This window comes from Ictalurus punctatus, chromosome 5, assembly GCF_001660625.3.
Source record: "Ictalurus punctatus breed USDA103 chromosome 5, Coco_2.0, whole genome shotgun sequence".
Lineage (NCBI taxonomy): Eukaryota > Metazoa > Chordata > Actinopteri > Siluriformes > Ictaluridae > Ictalurus > Ictalurus punctatus.
In genome coordinates, this window is record NC_030420.2 from 18,748,627 (window position 1) to 18,776,062 (window position 27,436).

Consider the following 27,436-nt stretch of genomic DNA (forward strand, 5'->3'; position numbering starts at 1 on the left):
CTACACCTCTGACTTCTGCTGCAATTTGGGAACATGCCACCTACAGACATTTTTGAATGACTTCTCCATTGTTGCCTGTATAATAGATAAAAAGTAGGGGGAGTACAGAGATCTTATCAAAGCTTTATAAGATGGTATGACAACAACCACCTCCAGCTCAACATCAGGAAAACCAAGGAGCTGGTGGTGAACATCTGGCACAGCAAGCGGTCCCCCACTCCTGTCGCTATAAGGGGAGTGGGAGCGGAGATAGTGGACACCTACAAGTTCCTAGGGGTACAATACAATAACAAACTGGACTGGTCAGACAATACTAAGGCCCTCTATTAGAAAGGACAGAGCAGGATGTTCTTTCTGAGCATCCTAGCTCAGGCTCAGGTCCTTTAATGTGTGCACTAGTCTGCTAAAGATGTTTTACCAGTCTGTGGTGGCCAGTGTTATCTTCTTTGCTGTGGAGGTGGCTTTGGGACTTGTGGTGCCAACAAACTGAACAAGTTGGTGAGGAAGCCCAGCTCTGTGGTAGGGTTGGAACTGGACAGGGTGGAGGAAGTAACTGAGAAGAGGATGAGATGATCCTCCACGCCTACTTAGATCAAAAGATGCAGACTATCTGACAGTACCTCGAATAGTGAAGGCTACAGCAGGGGGAAGAGCTTTCTCTTATAGAGCCCCACAGTTATGGAACAGTCTTCCAATTAGTGTTCGGGAGTCAGACACAGTCTCAGTGTTTAAGTCTAGGTTTAAAACATATGTGTTTACTCAAGCCTACCCTGACTAGACTTTGTATTATGCTAAGCACAGTCCTTTTCTCTCCCTCTCTCCTTCTGCTGAGCCACACACAATTTTATGGAGATACTAGAGATCCTGATCCTTTTTGCTCTCCGGACCTGCCTGATTCGTTTTGGATGTCCTACCTCTGGATGGAGCTCTCATCTACTCCAATTCCAGATTGGCTGGACTACTGCTGCTTCTAAGGCCAAACAGACTTCATATAGATCCATAATTAACTTTTTCACACTATCTGTTGTTACCCAGATGAGGATGGGTTCCCTTCTGAGTCTGGTTCCTCTCAAGGTTTCTTCCTCTTAAAATATCTTAGGGAGTTTTTCCTTGGCACCGTCGCCACTCAGTGGCTTGCTCAGTTGGGATAAATTTGCACCTTTAATATCTGTATACCGTGTTGATATTTCTGTAAAGCTGCTTTGAGACAATGTCTATTGTAAAAAGCGCTATACAAATAAAATTGAATTGAATTGAATTGAATTGAATGAGAGGGAAGCTGAAAGCTATCTTGGACAATCCTTCTCATCCTCTCTACACTGAGCTGAGGAGGCTCAGGAGCACATTCAGCCATAGATTAAAAAAAGCGCTATACAAATAAAACTGAATTGAATTGAATTGAATGAGAGGGAAGCTGGAAGCTATCCGGGCCAATCCTTCTCATCCTCTCTATACTGAGCTGAGGAGGCTCAGGAGCACATTTAGCCATAGATTCATCCAGCCACATGCTTCAAACCATCTGGGCATCAGCCATCAGACTCCACAATGCAACAATACCCAGTACCTCCTACTTCACTGATTAAATCTCACTAAAAAACACACACTCAACAGTTAATTGTCATTTATGTCGCACATGTATATAAATACTGAGGATATTGCACATGTACCTAGACAAATATAACTCTAGCATATGTACATACACACATATCTGCTTTATTGTTTCTATTATTTCCAATATAGAGGTATTTATGGAAATTATTTTCTTTCTTTCTTTCTTTCTTTCTTTCTTTCTTTCTTTCATTGATGTTCTCAAACTTGTGCAAACTCATTTCTGAACACAGTTCTGTCCTTGTAACTTTTTTCATTTTATTTAATTTGTAAAATGCATAAAGAAAAAAAAAACTATCAGCATGTTTTATGATATTTACTACATTAAAAAGTACATTTCACATTTTACATGAAATTCAAGACTGGAATCACCAAATGATAATGTTTAGGGGTGGGTGATATGACTACAATCTTATTTCACAATAATAATACATTTTCTCAGGTAGGTCTATCAGTAATATTCAATTAAGAAATACTACAGAAATTGAATAAAGCAGTTAAATGTAAAATATACATTAATTCTTATTAAATTTACTGAAGTTATTCAGTCAAATGAGTGAGTAAGTGATTTTCTCTTTGTCTTTTGTTGTTTGATTAACATTAATAACACAGACAGCAGCAGGTTTATTAGACTGCTGTCACTTTAAGACCTAATACGCAGATCCAATATACTGTATTGACACACCTCCAATTGTATTCCCAAGTGTTTACATTTACTTATGACCTAACCAACTTTGTTTGCATGAGTACTCAGCCAGACCTGAATTTTGCATTACATCCAAGCATAATAGGTTGCTAAAGAAAACTCAATTCGGTATTTGCACGATGAGGCAGCTTTCTGCGTGCACATTTCAACTGTGTGCGCACAGAATGCTGCCTGACCAGGAGTTTCTGTGAACACACACTTAAAACGCACACACAGAAAGCCCCTGTTCACGCAGTGAGACATGCATTAATTTTCTGTTCTCTAATTTTTATGTTGTTATTTATTTTTTAATCTTTCTTTTCATGTGACACATGACTCAGACACAACCAGGAGCGCTAACTGAACTGTTAATCATCTGGGGATGAGCCCAGATTCTTTTCCATGCATTTTTCCAGCTCAGTTAGTATCCTAAGTTTTGTTTTAAGGACACTGAGTTGACACTGACATTGACTTAGCTGTCAATGTATGATATGATCAGAAAAAGTTGGATTTATCATAAAACTTCCCTCGGGTGTTGTCACTGTTTGTAGGACTAAGAGACCAATAAAATATTAAACTTTTCTAACTAGGTTAGTTTGGTGTCAAGGGGAGGCACTAAGCTATGGGTTTAGCTGCTACAATGCCATGCAAAATACATTATCTTTCCTTATGTCATATGCTCATATCATGTTCATGTAAACTGGAACTCATATAGACATTCACACACCTTGTTTTCCTGCTCAGCATAGAGGATGCAACTGTTTCAGTTTCAACCCCTTTAGTGGTTTAAAAAAAATCGACGTATATAAATTTTTCCCCACACTGACTGTGTGAGCTAGCATTTGGAAGAATTGAGAGCTGTCAGCCAATAAGACATGTATTTCCATGTATTTTCCTGTAAACCCTGTCTGATTGGTCTCGCCTCCGTTCACTGAAGATGTAAAATTACAACACTGCTGTCTTCTTTCATTGATGATCAGTTACATAGTGACAAACCACTACAAGTGGAGAATTATTCAGGGCTAAAGAAAAAATCTTCGGGGCTACAGCCCCGAATTCCCGCGCCAGGCTACGCACCTAGACTTGACTGTACCAATTTCCGAGTCCAAAATGTCCAAGTCCGTGTCAAGTTCGAGTACAAATTTAACCGAGTGTGTGACAAGTCTGAGTTTGTTCATAAGTTCGAGTCCGGACTCCTGTTGCTTATGCTATGCATTTGGCAAACATCTATAACCTTGGTACATAACATAATAAGCGAGTGTGCAAGGATATTTGAAAATTATGGGTAGGTCTGTGGTGCTGCATGTGGGGTTAACTGCTTTAAGGTTAGTATTTATGGCTATGTCCTCAAAGTGCATACTAGTAATCTACTTCAGTTCCTCTGCCAATTTCTCACTGCATTTAGAGAAAAGGTGCACCTTTAAGACACCAAATTAAAGGGCTAATGTCTTCCCATTGATTTTTGCCCCTTTAATTTGTTTCTTATTTATAGCCTGTCCGCTTCCTGCTGAAGGGGGGTGGTGAGTGGATTGGGGGCCAAGAGGGACAGAGAGAGACAAGGAGTGGTCCTAATAAACAGAAAGATAATTGGATCCAAGGTACAAACTTCAAGTTCTCAATATTATGATCACACATCCACACATAACATAATTACTGATTTATCCTTACTGAAAATAATGGCCCATATTCTTCAGAGTTGCATAAAAATGAGCATGGAATTGAATGCAATGGAAAGCATTTGCATATGCATAATTCAGTAAAATTATTAACTCAAAGTTTTCCAACTTCACCTGTAGGTAGTTATGTGATTTTATGGTTAAGTGTCACTATTTCAAATTGCCTTTGTCACACCTTTTATTTATAGGCAGTGAAATACTTAATCTGATGCCTATGTAATTGTTAAATTTATCTTGATTTGCTGCTGGTGTACAGTAATGACATCTGTTATTAGGTGCTGATGATAAGCTGTTAGACTGTTTACTTACTGTTAGTCTAATCCTCAGATGCTCCAGGCCTGGCTTTTGAGAAGAACTCACTACTAACATAATTTATTTTGCTGCGCTGAGAAATCAGTTTGAGAAAATACACAAACTGTTACTTAGTATAAACATTTTCTGTGCTAAATTATAGTAGTATATTTTTGATGCTGACTTCATTGCAATTTAGTAATGAATATACCACAGTTCATACATATCAAATATTTAATCCAAATAATCCTAACAGTTATATTGTCAAAGTAATAATTAGTCAAATATCTCGAGGGGTTCTACTATTGCTTCACATTTGCATTCAGATATGTTTTGTGTTCTGTCATTTACCCAGCTTTTATTTTTCCCGTTTCTGGTTTTCTTCTCGTTTAAGCACAAATTTTACAAGTGTATCCTTATAGGAGTCAGAAATTTCTTGGGATACATGTACACTAGGTGGCAGTAGAAGCCTAAACGTGGATCAGCATTCCATCAATAAACCTAAAGATGAAAAGTAGTAAGAACTACAATAAAATTTTCACACCTATATAACTCTGCTTGCTAGAATGGGTTAGCAATTCTTAGAAGCACTCCAGGAATTGGGCAATTAAGAAGCCAGAAGGAAAATGGAGACAAATATCCATATATATTTGATGGAGGCAAATATCCATCATTTGTCAAAACAAAACAAACAAACAAAAACTCCGAGTCCTATCTCATCTTAGTTTGTTGGTTATTATTTTGGCCTGCCTCAACATAGAAATCTATTTACACTTATCTTGAAAAACTGATATGATATTGTTGCCCAGTGAAACATGCTATTTATTTTCACCTTATATTTAGATGTTGTATGCTGCGACTATCTTAACACACCTACTTTTTTAATCTCAGTCAATAAATCCAAGACAATATATTTGAAAAAAAGAATACTTTGAATAATATCACCAGAAATACAGCTAAACACCAGGAATGAAAAGAGAGTCAAGCCATTCAAAACTTGTCACGTAGACGGAGCGGAGATAGGACGGATGCAAATGCAGTATGAACAGTTGTTTATTTTAAAAGAGAGACAGGCAGACAAATCCAAAACGTAATCCAAAACGTAATCCAAAACGTAATCCAAAACAGGCACAGGTCAGGCGATCGGCAAACAGGCATACACAGGGTTAAACATGAACCAAGTTCGTGGTCAGGGAAAACAGGGTCGATAACGAGGAACTGGGAGCGGATAACCCAGCATGAACTAACTCTAAACATGGACCGTGACAATGACTACTAAACGAACTAATCTAACTCTACGATAATCTTCCGCGTTGTGTGCTGGGAGCCGCGCGGTATGTACGTGGACATGATCAGCGTCTAAACTGCTAGCAGCTGAGGGCAATACAGACACACGTGAAATCCCAGCCAATGACAGAACAGGGAGGAGACATGACAGAAACATAAACAAAACACACGTGCCCAGATGTCACTACTGTCAACAATGGAAAAGCAGGTTCTCGCGCATTCGCGCTTAGAGCACGCTGCTTCAAGGGGGGATCATGACAAAACTCACATATGCACATACAATGGGGTCCAAAATTCTGAGACCACATTGAAAATCAGGGATTTTTTTTTTTCCTGTTTATAACCAAAAATAAACATAAGGTTTTCGAATTTTAAAATATTTTAAACAAAGAAAGTAAATATTGAATATCTTGAATATTTAATATTCGAGATTCTTCACTATGTATAGAGCCCTGTTTTAATGTAAGAAAATGTGTGATATTGACCATGTTAACTGCTTTGTACAAAAGGTCAGATTTTCCTCAAGCCTTCCTCAATAACCTCTTCTATTGAAACGTGTTCAGGTTTTACACATGGCAGCTTGAGTGCACACCATCATTAAATCAAAAAGGGGACATACTAAATACTAAGAAACTCTGAAATTCATGTAAAGTTTCTGCTTTTCACTTAAGTTGCTGTCAGTAATGTCATTTGTAATGACATTTGTAATGGTCAGCCAGTTAAATTGGAAAAGAATGCAAAATAGATGTATTTTCACTAGTGGTCTCAGATATTTGGAGATAGTTGTCTTTCCAGTAGGATTTCACATCTCTGCAAAGGACTTTGAAATGGTTTTATACCCTTGCTCATATCTATATCTTGACACAATTTGATCGCAGAGGGCTACGGAGAGTTTCTTGGACTCCATCACTTGGTTGTTGGCCTGACATTTACTGTCAATTGTGCAACCTTATACTCACAGGTGTGTGCCTTTCTAAATCCAATCAATTGAATTTGCCACAGGTGTACTCCAGTCAACTTCTAGAGACAGGATGCATCTGAGCTAAATGTGGAATACCTTGGCCAAGGGTCTAAATACCTGCACTATCTGGGCAAATGTTTAGGGCACCTGATCATCACACCCATATGTGCTTTTTGAACATCCCATTCCAGATTTAGTCCTCCCTTTGCTGATATGTAAACCTGCATTCTTCAGGGAAGGTTTTCCACTGGATTTTGGAACGTGACTGTTCACATTTCCCCCTTCAGCAAGAAGAGCATTAGTGAGGTTACGCTGATGGTGAGTGAGGAGGTCTGGGGTGCGGTGGATGTTCCAGTTCATCCTAAAGGTGTTCAGTGGGATGAAGACAGGATTTTGTGAAGGCCACTGAAGTTTTTCACTCCAAACTTGGCAAACCATGTCTTCGTGGACTTTGCTTTGTGCACAGGGGCACTATCATGCTGGAACATGTTTGGGCCCCTTAGGTCCAGTGAGAGAATCTGTAATGTTACAGCATACAAAAACATCTTATACAATTGTGTGCTTCAAACTTTCTTTTCAGCCATATTAAAACTTGAGAAGTCCGCTAGATATGTTTGATGGAACTGTCTACAAAGGACTGCAAATAGTAGTATCAACATCTGTGTAGGAACAAATATTACAGTACTGCTCGTACACCAGTCTCACCTAGGGATGGTTAAGAGCAACATAAGCCTGGGCAGGTATGAGTGCTGACATTGAAGAAATGATTGTAAAAAAAAATAAATAAATCCCCCGGCAAGTATGGTCACTTCCAAAACAAACTACCCAGATGCCTACAGAAACGCCTGAGCTATCATTTCAAGTGGTGGCATCAGACCTGTTCAAATTTGAGGGTAAACAATATTCCATACTTGTGGCTGATTGCTCAAAATTCATTAAGGTAGATGGGCAGTCACAATATAGAGGCTCTGAAAGCTCATTTAAGTAGACATTGTATCCTCCCCTCTACAGACTGAAAATGTTCTTTTAGTTGAGTTCACAGAATTCTGTATGGGTTATGGTATTACACACAAAACAACGAATAGAACAATTCAAGTTGATTCAGTTTGTCACCAACTCAACTGCTTATGAGCGGAAGGGCTCAAAATAAGCTGCCCACTGCATGCAGATTATTGCACCAACAACCTATGAGGGTGAAGTGTCAGCTGGACAAAACCTAGGGCATCCAAAAGCCCTACCATGACAGGAAGAGAGCAGTTAACCTTTGTGCTGTCCTGAAACCTGGTGATGAAGTAAAAATGCAACCATATCCTGACAACCACTGATGGTACCCTGGAATTTTAGTTAGAATGCACAGTGAACTGTGATCCTATATTGTGGATTGTAGCTGCAGCTGCAAAATACCAGTGGATGCATAATCTACCATGGTCTAGGCCATCAGTTATGCCAACAGAAAAGAAGCCAGCAATAAAATATTCTGCCAATAAATAACCATTAACAAAATATTAAATTTATTATATAAAAATTATAAAATTATTTAAAAAAAATTTACAAAGTTCTGTGTTCTGAACTGGTACGTAATAAGAAAGTTGGCAAGTTCAAAAGATAGATCAGTAGAAGAAGAAGAAGAAGCCTTTATTTGTCACATATACATTACAGCATATTGAATTTTTTATTTATTTATTTATTTTTTTTGCATATTCCAACTTGTAAGGAAGTTGGGGTCAGACCGCAGGGTCAGCCATGATATGGCGCCCCTGGAGCAGAGAGGGTTAAGGGCCATGCTCAAGGGCCAACAATGGCAGCTTGACAGTGCTGGGGCTTGAACCCCTGCCCTTCTGATTAGAGCCTTAACCATTGAGCCACCTCTGTCCCCACATGCAGATACGCAGGAAAATTGAGAACTGTGCTGAATGAGTGCTTAGTCCATTTTCCGGGTGGCCCATTCAAATTATTGAATCTATCTTATTTCAAATATGCACTTGGTTTCAACCACAAAATGAAATGAAAACAGCAAAACCTTCATTTTAGTGCACTGCACATAAAGGGAAAACACTTACTCATGTTGGCTTGCTCATTTTTATGCTTTGCCTCGCTATTGATTTCTCATTGAGATATTAACTTAAGTATACAGCAATATTGTCCAGAACTGAGAAATCAGTTTTGATAATGTGTAGCAATCAAAGTTATGTGACCTAAACATTGCATCGTAAGTGGTGTATGGAATGGAATGTCAAGCACTGTTCTGAGTATTCTTTCCCTTGTTTTATTAACAGTTCTATCAAGAATACTATTAACAAAACAATTTTTGTCTGATAGGTTGGATTGTAGAACTTCCTCACAATTGTTGGGTACAATTGGCTACTAGTTTCTTACTTATCATTAGATTTAATAATAAAAGTGCTATTTCTTTAACAAGCGTAATTGTGTGTTTAAGCATCCTGCAAAATTTTACGTCAGATTTCCTCAAGTGCTGTATGTGATTTCCGTAAACTAGTTGTATACATTGAATATATGTACATGCTACATATACATGCTATACACTTAGCTTACAGTATTTTGTGGTTTGATGTGGCCACAACATGCACTCCCAATGCATTTAAAATTAATATTCCATTTACGTGCTATTCTTGAGACACCTACTAAATGTTCATGCGGCATTTTTATCAATGTAAGTGGAACTCTCAAACTAGTATTATGCACAAACTTCCCTTCACTCTGTAGTTGATTTCTCAAAATTATCTCCCAAAGATCGGCCCAATATTATGTAAATACAACTTAACTTGGAGGCAGGTCTAGAATGCACTAAAGAATGCCAACTTGCATATTTTAAGATTTATTTCTGACCTTTATTCTTTACACTAATTCCATTAACCAGGGCCTAAGTGCAGTGCTAGCTCTGGTACAAGATTATGTTATGTCTTATGCCTACATTCATCTGAAAAGAATGGAATGTACAGCAGAGACAACAACCCAACCCAGACAGATCTTTTTTTTCTGGTCAAACCTGAGTTTGGAGAGAGAGTGGGAAAAGTCCTTCACATAAATTTATTACGAGTCATTTATAATATATAGCTTACATTGTTACTGACCATGTCCAAATGGGAGACACGGGAGGTGGTTGGTTCTTTTGTTGGGTTTCTTTATAATCCAGGGGCAAGACCAGCATCTACTCAGCACAAGAGGATAACATTACAAGACCACTCAGACCTTGAGCACCATGACTAGCCCCACCTCTGACCAAGGGACCTGTGCCTTCCCTGGGTCAGCCAGTTATGCTTCCCTAGACACTGTTCATTACTTTCCCCATCTTGCAGAAACACAGTGCCAGTCAATACAGATAACAGTGAATTGCCCAAGTAAACCCATATTTGCTATCAACATTAAAGATAACCGTTCCTGTAGCTATTTCTATACATGATGTTGATCAATTTGGCTGGAGGGATGTAACACTAAGGTATAGTTTTTTTGTTTGTTTGCTTTAATCTGTACATATAATATCAGTGAATTATTGTAATGGCTTAATGTAAACAATCACTCACTTCTCACCTTCTGCTCCCTAGGCTCCTAGCAAACCCAAGAAAAGTATTTCAAAGGCTAAAATATTTACAGTGCATCAATTGCATCAATAATCACTAGTGAGTACCTGTGTACCAGTGTACAAAAAATTTGTACAAAAGAATCTCTAGAGGCGAAAGACTAAATTGTTAACATAATGTCCAAAAAGAAAAAAGAAAATCAGGAGGCATTTCAAAGTCAAGAAAAAATTCAGGCAGAAACCAAATATTTTAGCAATAATATTTTAGCTAATAGATTCACAGATGAGTGTGAAAACAGTGTTCTGAAACTGGAGTTAATAGGGTGCAACAATCAGCTATTGTTAAATATAGAGGGGGGGGGGGGGGGGGGGGGGGTTCTGGATTGAGCAGCAAGCTTTAGCCCAGTGTTAAACCAACTGGAGACAAGGTATGGCATACCATCTCAATATCACTTTACACAGAAAAATCCCTAGTGTTAATTTAACACCTAGAGTGTTGAATTAACTCGTTCAGTGTTCAGACATGAAAAACACTGTAGGTGTTAATTCAGCACTGTGGAGTTTACTGTGTAGTAATACAACAACACCTGTGCCGTACATTCAAATTCAAGTTTTAGAATTGCTGATTAAGAAAAAGTGAATAGGCTAACATTCGTGGATTTGTGGACATTACACTAATGGAGTCACTACATAATCTTACCATCATCATTACCACTTACTGCTTATATTTTACATGCTCTAAGCAAGAGCAATGTCTTGACAGAGAAGGTTTCAATAAGGTGCAGAAGAATGGCAACTCATTACAAAATATGTCATGGTAGCTGGCAACATTTCTAACATGGCTGTTGCTAAATTCCTAAAGATTAAATATTATCCATGAACTTGTGCTCACAGTACTACCTGCTGTGTTAAGGCTGTTGATGAGACTGTCATATTTCCATTTTTTTTTTTTTTTTTTTTGTGGGGGGGCATTTTTTTTATTGACAAAAAGCTGTATTTTGGTTTCATCTGACCATATAACCCAATCCCATTAGAAGTTCCAGTTGTGTCTGGCACATTGAAGATGCTTGAGTTTGTTTTTGGATGAGAGTAGAGGCTTTTTTTCTTGAAACCCTTCCAAGTAATTTGTGGTGAGGTAGGTGACTTCGGATTGTAGTTTTGGAGACTTTCTGACCCCAAGACGCAACTACATTCTGCAATTCTCCAGCTGTGATCCTTTTTGGCCACTCCTCTTCTCCATTCCTTTTTGGCCACTCCTCCCTTTTTCCACCATCCTCTTCACAGTGCATTGAGACAATAGAGACACATGTCCAATTCCAGTTTGACTCATATCAATCTTAATTATTGCCCTGATGGTGGAAATGGGCATTTTCAGTGCGTGTGCTATATTCTTATAACCACTTCCCATTTTGTGAAGCTCAACAACCTTTTGCTGCACATAACAGCTCACCCATTGTTATGAATGACTAAGGGAATTTCGCCTATGTATTACCTCATCTTTATACCCCTGTCATGGTTGAACAATTTCCTGTTCCTAGTCACCCAGGTGTACTAAAGTTTTTTTTATTTTTTTATTTATTTTTTTATTTTAAATATCAATGGGAACAATTGTTTATAATTGTTTTGTTTTTTTTAGATAAACCCATGTTATGTTTGCAATTGTTTGATATCCATGAGAGAATAATATTTTTGTGAATTCTTTGACAAAATATCAAAAGGTTTCACAATAAATAAAATTTTTCACAGCCTTCTTTGCTCATATTTACCAAGGGTGCCAATATTAGTGGAGGGAACTCTATATTTTTTGCCTACGTTTTGACCTCTGCCTGTTTGTGACAATGACAATGCCTTACATTTTATTATAATTGCAAAGAAATCCTGCATTTGTATCCAAACCTTAACTCCAGAATTACAATTACCTTTAGATCTACATTTTTTCTTATCATCTACCCATTTTACATGCACAAATATGTAAATAATACCTACAATTATATACTGCATATCTATATATCTATATCTATATTTATATCTATCTATCTATATAGATAGATAGATATCTATATGTATATCTATCTATCTATATAGATAGATAGATAGATAGATAGATATGCAGTATATAATTGTAGTTAATCCTTACATATTTGTGCATGTAAAATGAGTAGATGACAAGAAAAAAATTATATATATATATATATATATATATATATATATATTCAAGATCATATTCAAGACTCAAATTGAAAAAAAGGAAGAAAAAAAAACCGGAAAAGATACCAAAAAGAAAGTAACCCATTGTAACCAATGCACATGCTTCTATCCTAAGTCAAAAACTACTTTACTCTAGAAGAAGTTTGCAAAAATGTTAAAATATAAGTAGCCAACTGGGATCCTCAACAAATACTAGTATTGGAAAACGCTACTGGAAAACTATGTATAACTCTCAACACAGTGAGCCACCTTCTGCTTCCACTGTAAAGATTAATGGCAATATTCTCAGATGTGTTCTATCCATCACAATCTCATTATGTGCACATCCATCATCATCTAAACACATTGGAAGGCATTCCTTCATGGCATATGAACTAAATGCACGTACATGTTACGCCTTTCTGTGCCTACAGCTTCACAAACATACATTTGATTTTCACTAAATTCTCCTCTTTTTGCTTTTTTTCCAGCCCCATTAAAACAGATTTTCTACAGTGCAAGAGAGAAATAGTTGGTATAGATTGTAACCGTAGTTTTGACAGGTATAGGTCAAAGGTCAAAAAGATACACATCATTACTCTCTATATCTAGATCAAAGGTCATGATCATAAAACTATGAATAGTTATGTTAAATCTGGATCACATCCATTCGTGACCATACATGGTGCTGCCATGTGTGTTTTTCCGCCCCACACGTTGCGCACACCTGGTACATCTTTTCACATAGAATATGAAACTCTCTGTGGTAGGACATAAAAATATATATAGTTTTGTTAAATCTGGTTCACATCCAAATCGTGACCATACCTGGTACGACCATGTGTTCCCCCCACCCCACCCCACCCCACCCCACCCCACCCCACACAGACACAAGTTGCATACTCATGTTTTTCTAACACTCTGTGGTAGGTCATCAACCATGTGGTCCCCCACCCCCCCACCCCACCCCACCCCACACAGACACAAGTTGCATACTCATGTTTTTCCTCTTCACATAGAATATGAAGCTCTCTGTGGTAGGTCATCGACCATGTGTTCCCCCCCCCGCCCCCCCCCCCGCCCCCCCCCCCCCCCCCCCACCCCACACAGACACAAGTTGCATACTCATGTTTTTCCTCTTCACATAGAATATGAAGCTCTCTGTGGTAGGTCATAAAAATATATATAGTTTTGTTAAATCTGGTTCACATCCAAATCGTGACCATACCTGGTACGGCCATGTGTATCCCACATCCAAACAAAAATATCACACACACACACACCCACACACACACACACACACACACACAAACACACACGTGCATGTACAGACAAACGCATGCATACGAACCTGCTTATAAAAGTCGAGCATCCCTCTAGGCTTTATAATACTCTGTACTTAGAACAACGTGTGCGATCTTACAACATGGCTGATGTTTGTCCTAACGCGCCGAAAAAAGCTCACCCTTTTTTGGGAAGAATAGAAAAAATGTTAGAACATGAAAAGATTCAATATTGGGTAATGTCAAACGGATGTACAGCCGGGTTTTTTTTCGATGCAGAAAAAGGAACCGTTTTGCTTTTCAAGTTCTCGGTCCCGGGACACATCCACTGGAGCCGTGCTACAGAGAACGTAACTTTTAACAAAGGTGACTGGAAAAAGTTCAGAAAATGGTGCAAGGATTTTGACTACATTGTTAGAATGGATTTCTTTTCCCCGGATGCGTACAGACGTAAATGGAACAGTACGTCTCTTCAATGCAAATACTGTACCAGAGCAACAAATTTCTCCAAGAACCAAGTTTCACTGCACTGTGCTGCTTTATTAACCGGTGACAACGCCCCTGATAACAAAGAGAATTGTGAAGTGAGGTATGACCGAACCAGCTGGCACGATCTGCAACGCTACTTCCGGCAAATCGATGAATTATTCCAAAAAACTGGAAGAGACAAAGAAATGATGCAAATAAAAAAAAGGCTAGAAGAAGTCTTATTCTGAGATCGTCAATATACTATTCTTGATCAGAAACTCCACCTCCTCAAGACTCCTCCCACACGCTATATAAATGAGTCTGATTACATATCGAGCCAAAGTATTCTGAACGTCAACCAGCAATATGTCTTGTGAAATCAACCCCGTTTTCTACACCTCTGATGCAACCCTGTATGCTGCTGCTGCTGATGATGATGATGATGATGATGTGACCAGTTCGGGTTTTGAAGACGGTGAAAGCCTAGGAAAAAGAAATCTGACCTATCTGACAACGAACGATGAAGCCGACGGGTGTATAACCAACACTGTTCTAACCATCATACGTGCTGTTACGGGGGAACTGCTGGACAGAGTTATCCAACAAGATCTGAAGGACAACTGTCACGGCTGCGCGATCGATCACCCGAGTCAACTCCAACACGCGTGTTTGTTCGATCCTGAAGAGTACTATCTACACCTAAACACCTACCGATTGCTGAAAAAACTGTTTAAACCATGGTTCAAATACACATTGGCAAGAGGTCTGAAACTGTGTGGAATCAAACACACTGCTTCCCTGGAAAAAATTCAAGGCATCGCTGAAGCCACCGTGTGTGAATGGCGAGACGAGCCTCACATCAAAACCGTGCTGAACGAGGTCAAGGAGAAAACCAAAGACGTTTTCAACGAGCAAGTGTGCGAAGACGTCGTAGATTACTGGAACTTTCACTCATCTCTGGAACCTGCTGAACCATCGCATACATGGGAAACCTCAAAACAAGCCACGTCTATTCTAACTGCGAGAAAAGGCTGAAGCCGATTAAAACAAAAATGCTGAAGACATTCGTAAATAGCGTGTGTCCTTAACACATAGGTGTGTAACAAGTTTTTTTTAAAATATGTATTGCTGAATCAATTGAATGTAAACTAAACATGTATCTAAACCTGCGTGTGTTTAGAATGGAAAATGTTACTTTGATTGAATATGTAATACCTTACTCACGTGTTCTGAGATAAATGCTTATTCTACACTGGTATTTGATCATTCTTGCCTTGACACTCGAAATGACTGAACGATTGATGAAGAATATATATTATACACCGTCAGAACCTGGTTCGTACGGTGGTGTTGAGAGTTTGCAAAGAGCTATTGTTGAGAAAATAGGTAAAAGAGCTAATGATACTGAAATAAAAAACTGGTTAGCAGAGCAGGATGCATACAGTCTACATAAACCAAATCATCGATGAACAATGGCAAGCTGATTTAGTCGATATGAGCAACTTGTCAGAGAGTAACGACAATGCGAAATTTATGATCACGTGTATAGATATTTTATCCAAATATGCCTGGGTACGTGTGTTACGAAACAAGACCGGAATCGAAGTAACTAAAGCTTTTGATTCCATTCTAAATGAAGGTAGGGTCCCCAGAAAACTACAAACTGATCAAGGGAAGGAGTTTTTTAATAAAAATTTTCAAACATTAACGAAAAAACATGACATTATTCACTTTGCTACGGGTACGGGGCAAAAAGCATCGGTGTGTGAAAGGTTCAACAGAACGCTAAAGACCAGGATGTGGAGATATTTTACCGCTTTTAACACGAGAAAATACATCGACATAGTTCAGGATTTGATTCAAGCGTACAATCACAATTACCATTCCAGCATCAAAATGAAACCTGCCGAGGTCAACGAATCCAATTCCTTCAGAGTATTTAAAACCCTCTACGGATTGTTCACACCTAAATTAAAGAAACTAAATTTCAAGTTTAAAGTTGGTGATATCGTTAGAATTTCTCGTTTAAAAAGACAGTTTGAGAAAGGATACGAGCAAAACTTTACGGATGAATATTTTACAATCTCCGAACGGATACCGAGAGATCCCCCAGTGTATAAATTACGAGACTATGATGGTGAAAAAATTGACGGAACATTTTATGAACCCGAGCTACAAAAGATCATTATCGGTAAGGACAAGACGTTTAAAATTGAGAAAATCTTGTCTGAAAAGACCCGAAACCAGAAAAAAATCTGCCTGGTGAAATGGGTGGGTTGGCCCGATAAATTTAATTCGTGGGTTCCGGTCGAAGACGTAGTTAACATAACAAAAGGATCACCGTGAACAAAACTGAAAACTATACTCATTAAACCATGGAAGAGTGTGGTTTCTTTGTGACCCTTCCAAGCAACGCGTCTTTGGATATTTACCCTAATAATAAGATCTCGCATTACACTACTAAATTCGCCAAACCAATCGATTTGAACGGAATATGGGAAGTATCGCTCGCAGAGGTTCAATATATCCAGAGTTGGTACTCGTTAACGGAGGAAGACAGTATGTGTCATATTATTCAGAGGGATGGAAAGAGAACACTAAACATTAACTTTAATATCACTCCAGGATATTATAAAAATATCGATGAAGTGGTTAGTGAAATCAACAACAACTTAAAGAAAATGGAGCTCGGAATAGAGCTATTCTATAACCCTATGAAAAATAAAATACGCATCGTATCCCAAAAACATTTTGCGTTCAAAGCTAATGGAAAATTAGCATATATGCTCGGTATGAACCCCGGTGTTCCGATAACGGCCCGAGAACCAGAAGCGCCTAACCCCTCTGATATTCACGCAGGCTTTTATACGACGTATGTATATACAGACGTTATCGAGTGTCAACGAGTTGGTGACAGTTTTGCTCCGTTACTGAGATGCGTACATATAACGGGTGAAAACAACAAAGTCGTCACAATTACTTATGATAAGTTGCATTACGTACCTCTCACCAAGAACCACATTACCGATATAGTAATCGAAGTCAAAACGGATCAGAACAAGCCTATACCTTTTAGTTACGGGAAATTTATTGCTAAACTACACTTTAGACCCGCTAAACATTCGTTCCGTATGTAAAATGATGGATAGGGGCTACGTTCATCCGCAGACCTACGTGGATTATTATGTCCACCAGGCTGGAAATGGTCTTCCTGGGTTTCAAGGCGCCCCCACCATGTATGGGTCGGGGCTAGGAGGACTGTTCAAGGGTCTTTTTAGAATGGTGGTTCCGTTCCTCAAAAGGGGTTTTGCTATTGCAAAGCCTCATTTAAAAACAGCTGCTAAAGGGTTCGTAAGTGACGTATTCAACAACATTATGAGCAAGACACAAGCTCAGAATCAAGACGGATCGGGGCTTGCGTTGACTGCGCGTAAAAAATCTAAAAGGCTCCCAGGGCGTCGACATGTGGTTCCTAATAAAAGACGTAAGGTTACTAAAATCAAGAACAGTGTGAAAAAGACCGAGCAGAGAGGCAACAGGCACCCTTACATCTCTCACAAGAGAAATCGGCTGAACATTTTCTAACATCATGGCGTTCTTACACAGTCTATCCTCAGAGTGTACCAAGACAGAATTGGATATTTTCACATTACCTTTTACCCAAACGAGTATCGAAAAGTACACTTATGTCGAAATACCACCACTTTCCGCTCTTACGGACAACGGGCCCCTGGAGTTCTACGTAGCTGGAAACGGGGAGGATTACCTCGACTTGAACAACACTTTTTTACATCTGACCTGTAAAATCGTGAACCCCGACGGTTCCAATATAGCTAACGATGCAAAGGTTGGGGTCGTTAACTACCCCGTAGCCTCACTTTTTTCACAAGTGGATGTCATGCTCGGGGATCGTCTTATTTCTCAATCTAGCAGTACATACCCATACCGTGCCACCTTTGAAAGTCTTATCAACTATGGAAAAGATACACTGGAAACACAATTTTGCACCGGGCTATTCTACAAAGACACAGCGGGGCATATGGACGCCACAGACCCGGACGGACGAAACGAAGGCCTCAAAAAAAGGGCCAGTTTCAGTGCTGAAAGCAACACCTTCGACCTGATTGGACACATTCACTCGGATATATTTTTTCAGGATAAACTTTTACTGAACGGGATCGATTTGAGGATTAAAATGGTTCGCAGCAAAGCTGAATTCTGTTTGATGAAGGAAGGAAATGCAAATTTCAATCTGAAAATACTCAACGCTTCTCTTTTTGTGAAGAAAGTAACCGTCTCACCGTCTGTAAAAATCGGTCACGGACAAGCACTTCTCACCGCCACAGCCAAGTATCCGATCGAAAGAGTCTGTTTGAAGACCTTCAGTCTAGCTGCAGGGAGCCGCATTTGTTCACAAGAGAACCTCTTCCTCGGTCCCTTACCTAAAACCATTATCTTTGGGATGGTTGACAACGACGCCTTCAGCGGGTCGTACAATAAAAACCCTTTTAATTTTAAACATTACGATGCAGAGTTTATCGCGCTGTACGTAGATGGTACGCAATATCCCGCAAAACCGTTTCAGCCTGTTTTTCAGTCCGGTAACGTGGTCCGTGAATTCCATTCTCTAATTTTAGCATCAGGAAAGCAGCTGAAAGATCAGGCACTGTCGATAAACAGAGAAGAGTACCTGAACGGATATACTTTATTCGCTTTCAACATGAATCCCGATGACGATTGTGGGCAACATTTGTCATTAATAAAATCGGGCAATATGCGATTGGAACTCAGATTTCGTCAACCACTTCCGATCACGGTGAATCTAATAGTGTATGCCAGTTTTGACAGCATTCTAGAAATAAACAATCGAAGAAACGTGCTCATCGATTACCAGTAACTCATGGATACCAGAGAACTAACGGAGGTTATGAGAAGTTGTCCTGAAATAGATAAAATATTTCATGGCGTGATGGCCTGTGACGAGCTACCTACAAGTACTCTGAGAAAGTTTCCAGCTTTATTCATCGTAAACACACATCCGAGACACATGCCGGGTGAGCACTGGCTAGCGTTATGCCTTAATGACGAAAACACAGGAGAATTTTTTGACTCGTACGGAAACCCTCCAGACTACGAACTCTTTCCTCGATCGATTCATTATTTTTTGACAAAGAACTGTTGCAAAATAAAATATAACCCTGTACAAGTTCAAAACTTTACGTCGGTTTGCTGCGGGCAACACTGTGTGTTTTTTCTGTGTCACAAAGCTAAAGGTTATTCATTTAACCGTATTATGTCTATGTATAGCAAAGATTTAATTAGAAATGATAACACTGTTGTGTCATTCGTTAAAAAAATGTACCCTAGAGTAAATAAAAAGCATTCAATTACATGTGTACAATGTGTTAACTCTCTAGATATGTTTCATTTGCATATGTAGTGGAATGTTAAATGACGATGCTTCACAAGAAAAATGTTAAACAAAAGTTATTTTATTGAAATAAAGGGTAACATAACATAACATAACATGCTTTGTCCCTCGTCCTTTTCAAAAACCAAACCAGTCAGTACGGTTAAAAACGGGGGATTTGAAAACTGGCTCAGAATCGTAGTCTTTGCTTTTAGGTGGGGAAACAAGATGAGAGATATCTTTAGATCTTTTTATGTCAGATATTTTGCGTCGAACACCGCCATTAGGTATTGCTGAAAAGGGTATATTTAGGTTGGCTACTGTCTGTAAGAACTCTTTCCAACCTAAAGGCCTCCGCTCGTCGGATACTCGATGAGGGGCCGTGAGATTTTTTAGCAAATCCACCATGTGAGATCCTTTGATAGTGTTTCCTTTAAAAATAAATTCACCGCTATCGTTCCACGCAGCCCCGGCTTTTAAAAGTTTTTCCATAACGTACGAAGCGTTTCTTTTGTTTCTAGCAGAAATGTTAGCGAGGACCTCTTGCACGATCTCGTCTTTGGGGGGTTCGGTCACAGCTGCTTCCGTTTTGCTTTCCGATATTTTAGGTAGAGACAGGGTCAATTGGGCGGTTTCCTGCTCTCCTACTTTAACCAAGTTTAAAAAATTTTGCAGCACAGACTGTTAGAGTTTCGCCTTATCGTAATCATTCAGATCAGTCCTTGATAAAATACCACGTATTGCATCGTCCAAGTTGTTTTCAACAGTCTTTCTTATGGTTTCCTTCTCCGCGGTGATGTTTCTAAGTTTATCGATCTGATGTTGAGGGACTAAATACATTTTCTCAGCAGTCTCCATGTTAATTGTTGCGGGACGCGATTAAGCTGCTTATAAAAGGAATGGCTACACTGAGCAAAGGCAGAAGAAATCCTCCGGATTGATTAATAACTTTCCTTTTTCTTTCAACGGATGCTCTTTTATCAGCAAATAGTTTGATCCATTTTTTTTGTTTTTTTAAAACCCGATACTGTTTTGTCGTCAGTGGTATGTTTCCCCTGAGCACGTTTAAAGCTAGTTCACATATGCTCAGGATGAGATCTGTGGGCGCATCGCGTAATATATTCTTTCTCCTTCGGGATGGAGACCTGTGTAATGAATTCAGCAACGGGAGGGTTTTTTTCAATCGCTCAGACATTTGGTGTCGATACTTTAAAGTTTTTTCTTCTTCTTCGGAACATACACAACCGGTTTCTCCCTCGGAAACAACCCTGAACGGAGACGAAGTTCTTCTGGCGTTTGTGCTTTCAGGTCAACAAATAAATACCCGTAAGGTCTAGAGACGGCATCGAGAAAGCATTCTAAAAAATACTTGCTGTTACCCGGATACATTTGACGAGCCAGTATGCTGATCTGTAATTTATCTCTAGGGTTTTTAAAAAGAACCATGTAGTTTGTGTTCAGGTTGATTGTTCTACTGGTCTTTCCTTGAAAAAACAAGTTTTGAACGAGGTAGATGACGTTCAGATTTCTGTGGTGTGTGTATTTTGTAAATTTTTCTACTTCGTCATTTTTACTGGCGGTTTCCATCAAGTCATCGATTACCAACAAGTTTTTTTTATTTGGAGGAAATAGTTCGTCATCACACAAAGAATCAGGGATTCCTTGAAGAAAAATTATTTTTATTCTGGTCAATAATTCATCGTACAAAGGCTGCCAACACGTATAACACCAGACAATGTTTTCCGGAACAACCGACATTGCCTCTTTACAGTTTTCCAACAGCATTTTGATAAAAAAAGATTTTCCACTATTACTCGGTCCACATACGATACATGAAAAGGGAAGTTGCATCCTAGCGTCAAAAGCAGTCACGTTCATATTTTCCTTTACAAAACACATCAACAGAAACTATATACACATATATACAAGAATAGTCTTAATAGCCGTAAGGGAGAGTTGTAAAATCAGATAATAAAACACGCTTATCGTACACAACCCTGAACCTTTTCAACTGTGATTTGTTTCTCAAATGAAACCCCTTTTTATCTCTCACGATTTGGTTATGCGTGGTTACGAGATGACCTGTATGATCCGGATTTTTCACTCGCTCGTCCACCAGTTCTGTTAGTGATTTCAAATTGACAATTTCAGAATTGATATAATTTAAAGTAATGCCTTTAGCTTTCATGGTTGTTTTTCCTTTCATGGTTTTGTAACCGTAGGTTTTAGGACCTGCGCTTACAAATTCCACGATTTGATCGCCATCATCTAGTTCGCTGGTAAGACCACCCAAGTAATCGCTTAAGGGTGGCATCCAGTCACCTTCCTTACTTTTAAAAATGACGCTATCTGTGTCTGTGTACAAACAACGCTGATCCAATCGATCCATCAAATTGTACAGCTCAAGCCTAGCGTACGCTGTAGTGAAAATGCCGATGAATACATTAGCGTTTAGCGGTTTAATCAATCTCTCGTCTGCGTAACGCCACTGTACCATAGCCACCTCCTCATTCAAAAAAGAGAACTGACTCACATTATAAATTTCGGAGAACATGAACTGTAAAAACTCGGCAGGATCTCGAATTAAGGTCGTGTTCGATCTGTCTGGTCTTTGACACATCTTACCCCACAACGAGTTTAGTGCGAGTTTAGCCACGGATATTTTGGCAGGATTAACAGTGATAAATTTCGGATCCAACGTAATCCCTTCGTTCTCCTCATATTTGCGAATGTACTCACGTTTAGATGATTCATCAACGACCCAGGATGGATAACCTGAACTTTCCTGTTTGGTCTTGAGGAACATTTTAATATATCTCGTAAAAAGCTTATCAGACCTTTTAGGAAAGTGCCACACTTCAAACACTTTTAGAATTTTGTAACCTTTTTCGACGGCTTTCTCATTTTCGATAGATGCCCATGTTCCGATAAGAGCTCTCTCCTGAGCCGTATGATCGCAATGTTTTAACTGATGTTCGGCACACGTTCTACATAGAGGAAAGAGGAGTTTGCTTTTTACACGAAATGGTAGAACAGGTGCCCACAGACCCCTAGGTGGTAATACCTTTGCTCTAATGATACCGAAGTAATTTTTCAGAGGTTGAAAGTCACGATAAATGATGATAGGGTGATCGATCGGGTATGTCTTTGTCTTATTTACGAATGGGTAAAGCGAGGTAAAGTCGAAATAATCGATTCTCTCACCGGGTTGAGCTACATAATGCAAGTTTAACGCGTTTGTTCGACCGCCGTAAAGAGCATCTCGAGGGTTTAAACGCTCAGGAAAGTCAAAGTCTTTTAGAAAATTTTGCACGAGATTGTCGTTTTTCTTCATTTCATTCCACTCGTGTTCCCACATCAGAGTGACTTGCAAATTGAGAGTGTCTTGCAAATTCTTAATTCTCTCCATCGATTTTTGACGGATATCTCCGAAGGTTGCGTTTGATTTGGTAAGAGGATGCGGGGTCATTGAGGGAAAACACTTTTCACAGCCGTGATAAAAACACCCAAGAAACTCAAAAACCTTACGGTTTTCCCCTTCCTCACAGTAACCATCTACGTAATAAGTACCGAACCTGACTTCACCTTCGTTCAACGCGTGGCGAATGGGTAGGTTTTGCGTTTTTGAAACATATTCGAGCCATTGTATGGATGGTGTTGAGAAAGATTTCTGAGTGGTGATGTAATTATCAAGAGGCGGAATAGCTAAAGTGTCTTTACGCAGGAAGTTGGTTCTAAAGATTTTCATGCACACAGACGCGATCGTTATGCATTTAAAAGGATCGACCTTTGTACTATCCAGAATTTCTTGTCTGAAAGCTATACAACCCTTTCTCAAAATTTCTACATCGTTCACACAGTATTCCGCCATCTCTTTCTTGAAATCAAACACTTTGTCAGAAACCGTTCTGTACCACTTAAAGAATTCTTCTCTATCCTTAGGCATCATGCCATCTACACCGTAAAACTTAGGGTCAGGATACGGCCCTACGTAATCCTGATGTTCTACGGTGTACCAGAAATGGGGAAAATAGCCTTTCTTGCTTTCCGAAAAACCCATGGCTTTTGGGATGCTACTCAATTTCATGGGTAAGAACGATAGACTATCAATGTAGGACTGACGAAACGCGGTATCGATGAAACACAAAATTTTACCGCCTTGTGCTATGATTTCGGGTGTGATTCCTTCTTTCACTAAATGGTTTAACAAAAGGTATGAATCGAACCCTCTAGCGTTATGGGCTATAAACTTGTATCCGTGGTATGCATTACACCGAAACTTTTTAAAGAAGGCACTGACGCAATCTTCCCCTACAGCCACCCACTCCTCTCCCTTAAAATCAATACAGCATATGAAATTAGCTACATGTGTTCCTGTTTCCTGCCTAGTTTCGAAATCGTAAAACACATAATCCGTATTTTCGCTTTCTTTCCTGGCCCTCTGTATAAAACATCAATGCTCGATATCCTCATCGAGTTTTTGGCCACAGAGTATGCATTTCGAATGGGCACATACGTGATTCTCACGATTAGAAGGATTATCCCTTATCACACGTTTACATTTACCGCAGTAGAATCCCGTTTCATACATAGAATATTCGCCTTTGTGCGATTGAATCTTTGCTTTATGCCTCTCGAAACAGTTTTGGGAGCTACACAGTCTCTGACACTCTGGACATTTAGTAACATTCTTAGGGTGTTTGTAACAATCGGGGTCGTGACAAACGTTGCAGCTATAAGCGCATTTATGTTTCCATAAAACGTCAAACCCCGAATGGCAGAAATGACAAACATGACTCGTTCCTAAAAGTCCGGTGATACTTTTAACCCCATAATAGTGGTTGTCATGTAAAAACAAGTAAATGGTTTTTTCGTGGGGAGTCTTGCTAGTTTGAAAGAAAGAGTATCCGGCTTTGCTAGCAGAACAGTATACGATTACGATTTTGCAATTCAAATGTCTCTCAAATCTCGGTACGTCAGCGAAGCTGACCGCGTTGTTTACGGATAATCCCACATCGTGTTGTAATTTTCTAGCGATTTTTCGGTTTCAAAATCATTTTTTTCACGATTCAGAAGTTGGCTAACACACAAGGCGAAGCACATGTTGTCTCTGTTGTGAAAAATGTATAGATGCTGCATTTTCTTCTGCAGGGTTTCTGATTTGAATATATGGCCTATTTTCCTTCTATTTCCACCACCCCGAAGTGGTCGGACGATTTGGACGACTATTTCAAGGGTATTATCGGTAAAAATTTCACGTTTACTCTGAATTGCATTTTCGAGCATGGTCAGAAAAGAACCTAAATCGATGACACCATTGTCTATTTGAACGCGTGATGAAACATTGACCGTATCACCTCTAATTTCAACGGTTACTACATCCTTGGCAGAAATTAAATTGTTAGCGATTTCAATCGCGCTGTTTAAAATCTCTAAAACATAATTATAAAAATCTGCAAAGCTGTCAACGTTCGCGATAGAAGAAAAATTCACTCTTCTCCTAATCTCAGTGTTGTTGAATCTTTCCCGATTAATTATTCTAATATTAGGATCTAATCCATCACCCTCTTGCTCTACTTGGATATCGGGCGAGTTTTCCATTTGAGAATCTTGGGTATCGGGCGAATGTGTGTTTTCCATTTGAGAATCTTGGGTATTAGGTGAGTGTATGTTTTCCATTGGGCGGTTGCGTTCATTATCGTTTTCCGAATTTTGTGCAATATTGTCAGGGTTTTCGATTAAGTTAACAAGACCGTCATTTATCCTCATAATACTTTGATTAAGTTCGTGTATCGTATCATGAGAAGATAACGGACTAGGTTCCTGAGCGTTTTCTGGAGTCGAGACGATATTCTGAACGGGAGGTAATGACATATTTTCATTGATTTGATTCACCACGTCTATTAAACATGGATTTATCTGCAAAGATTCTCTTTGTTCGATTAGGTTATTTTGTAACTCTAACAGACATTGATTTAATTCGAAAAATATGTCGTGCGACGTGACCGGCGTACTTGATACAGTTTGACTGGAAATTCGTCTGGGGTTTTCATTTTGAGTATTGTTCTGTTCTGACGATCTTAAATTTTCATTCAACTGATTGACTGCATCGATTAGATCAGGGTTTATTTGTACTGAATGACCGTGTTCATTTAGGTTATTATGTAACTCTAACAGACATTGATTTAATTCAGAAAATATATCATTCGGCGTTACCGTTGTGTTTGATACGACGTGATTTGGACTCTGATTAGGTCTCTCACTAACGACTTGGTGTGACGGTATTAAACTTTCGTTCAGCCTGTTGATCGCTTCAGTTAAATATGGGTTCAGGGGTGTGTGCGAATCATTTGAAAAACTCTGGTTTCCGTCATAAAAGAAATCATGCGATAATGGAGAATTTTCGGTTCTCTTTTTTTTAATCTCCATATCCGAACTGCATTTCAGTCGTTTCTGCGCCATATCTATCATACAATTTTCTAATCAACTTTATGCTCACTGAGAGACATCTATTCACATTTTCAAGCGTGCTGTAGAGTAAAGGGATAAAATCTGTACCTCGACCAGATTCAAGTGTATAATCAATCTGTCCAAAGTTTTCCAATAAATCAGTCTTTGCTTCGAAGAATTCACGCCACACTGCGCAGATCTGTTGTAGTTCGATGTCTTGTTGAATGTCGGTTTCCGAGATGATTTCCTCTTGGTCTTCTATTGCAGCACTCGTATCTATAAGTCACAGAACATGTGAAAGAGCTTTTATTTATTTTATTTATTTATTTATTTTTTTTTTTTTTTGTGCTGTGTAAATAGAAGGTAAATATACTACAACTCACCTGAAATATCTCCGTCGTAATCACTGTTAGACACGTTTCCCTCAAATTCTGAATATGATACAAACAATGTTATATTCACGTATGAAAGACTTTTACAGCATGAAACATTCACAATTTTATGTTGTGACTTACGTGTGGAACTCAGATTCAAAAGGTCCTGAGTGGTTGTTTCGGGACCACATGGTCGATGACCTACCACAGAGTGTTAGAAAAACATGAGTATGCAACTTGTGTCTGTGTGGGGTGGGGTGGGGTGGGGGGAACACATGGTCGTACCAGGTATAGTCACGAATGGATGTGATCCAGATTTAACATAACTATTCATATTTTTATGATCATGACCTTTGATCTAGATATAGAGAGTAATGATGTGTATCTTTTTGACCTTTGACCTATACCTGTCAAAACTACAGTTACAATCTATACCAACTATTTCTCTCTAGTGCAGTACTAAGTCGTTAAAAAGTTAGCCAAGAGATCTCAGTAGTGTTGGTTTAAAAAAATAAAATAAAATAAAATTAAGGGCCTGATTAAAGGCTTGAGTAAACAAGTACTAACTGTTTCCAAAAGGTTGCTACCAATGATTTATAGAACAACTATACACACACAAAAAAAAATCTTAAATCCTTCCTTCCAGAAATATGTATCATAGTTTAGTATAGTTTTACTGTAGTTTTCCTTGCAAGCATGTCTTTTAGCTCATGACCATTAGTTTCTGATTCTATATGAACCGATCTCTTGCAATTAAAAATCACTCATGACATGTCATATGTAAACAGTTATAATAATAGAAGTAATCTGCATAATCTTGTTGTTAGGTATGTGATCTTCATGTTGTGATTCTTAAGAAGAGAGAAAGCGAAAGTACACAAAAAGAAGGCACCCTCGCCCCACCACACACTTCCCACGCCAAGCACTAGGGAGAGTTGCCAAATGACACACAGACACACAAAATTCAAGCGGCAAGCTCTCCAATATATAAGAAAGGCAGAGTACATGTATCGTGCTCGACACACAACAGAGACAATGGTTTAACTATTGATTGGCTAAGCGAAATGGCATATTTGCATAAAATAGGAAGCATATCAATATAAAAACTGAGCAATTCCATATATGGTAATCAGGCAGTCATAGGAATACGAGCAAGGTATGTAAATGCGTGCAAATGGTATTCAGGGAGATAAAGGGATGCATGTAAATGGTCAAAGT

The 27,436-nt window shown here is 38.9% G+C and overlaps 1 protein-coding gene across 1 annotated transcript; it reads right to left on the minus strand.

Moving 5' to 3' along the window:
• Nucleotides 1-26,346, minus strand: LOC124628150 (uncharacterized). Its single transcript, XM_053680578.1, has 3 exons — nt 26,228-26,346; nt 24,484-26,120; nt 1-226 (listed from the first exon to the last, which is right to left on the minus strand). The coding sequence occupies exons 2-3, from the start codon at nt 25,863-25,865 to the stop codon at nt 1-3; spliced, it is 1,608 nt and encodes a 535-aa protein (XP_053536553.1). The 5' UTR covers nt 25,866-26,120; nt 26,228-26,346.
• Nucleotides 26,347-27,436: the final 1,090 nt, after the last annotated feature.

Bases quoted from the DNA above. Each gene is read 5' to 3' on its own strand.
- LOC124628150 (XM_053680578.1), bottom strand. From the start codon at position 25,865: ATGATAGATATGGCGCAGAAACGACTGAAATGCAGTTCGGATATGGAG. The intron at 227-24,483 runs GTGTGTTAGCCA...CTCCCCTTATAG, and splicing joins GACAACATGTGCTTCGCCTT to CGACAGGAGTGGGGGACCGC.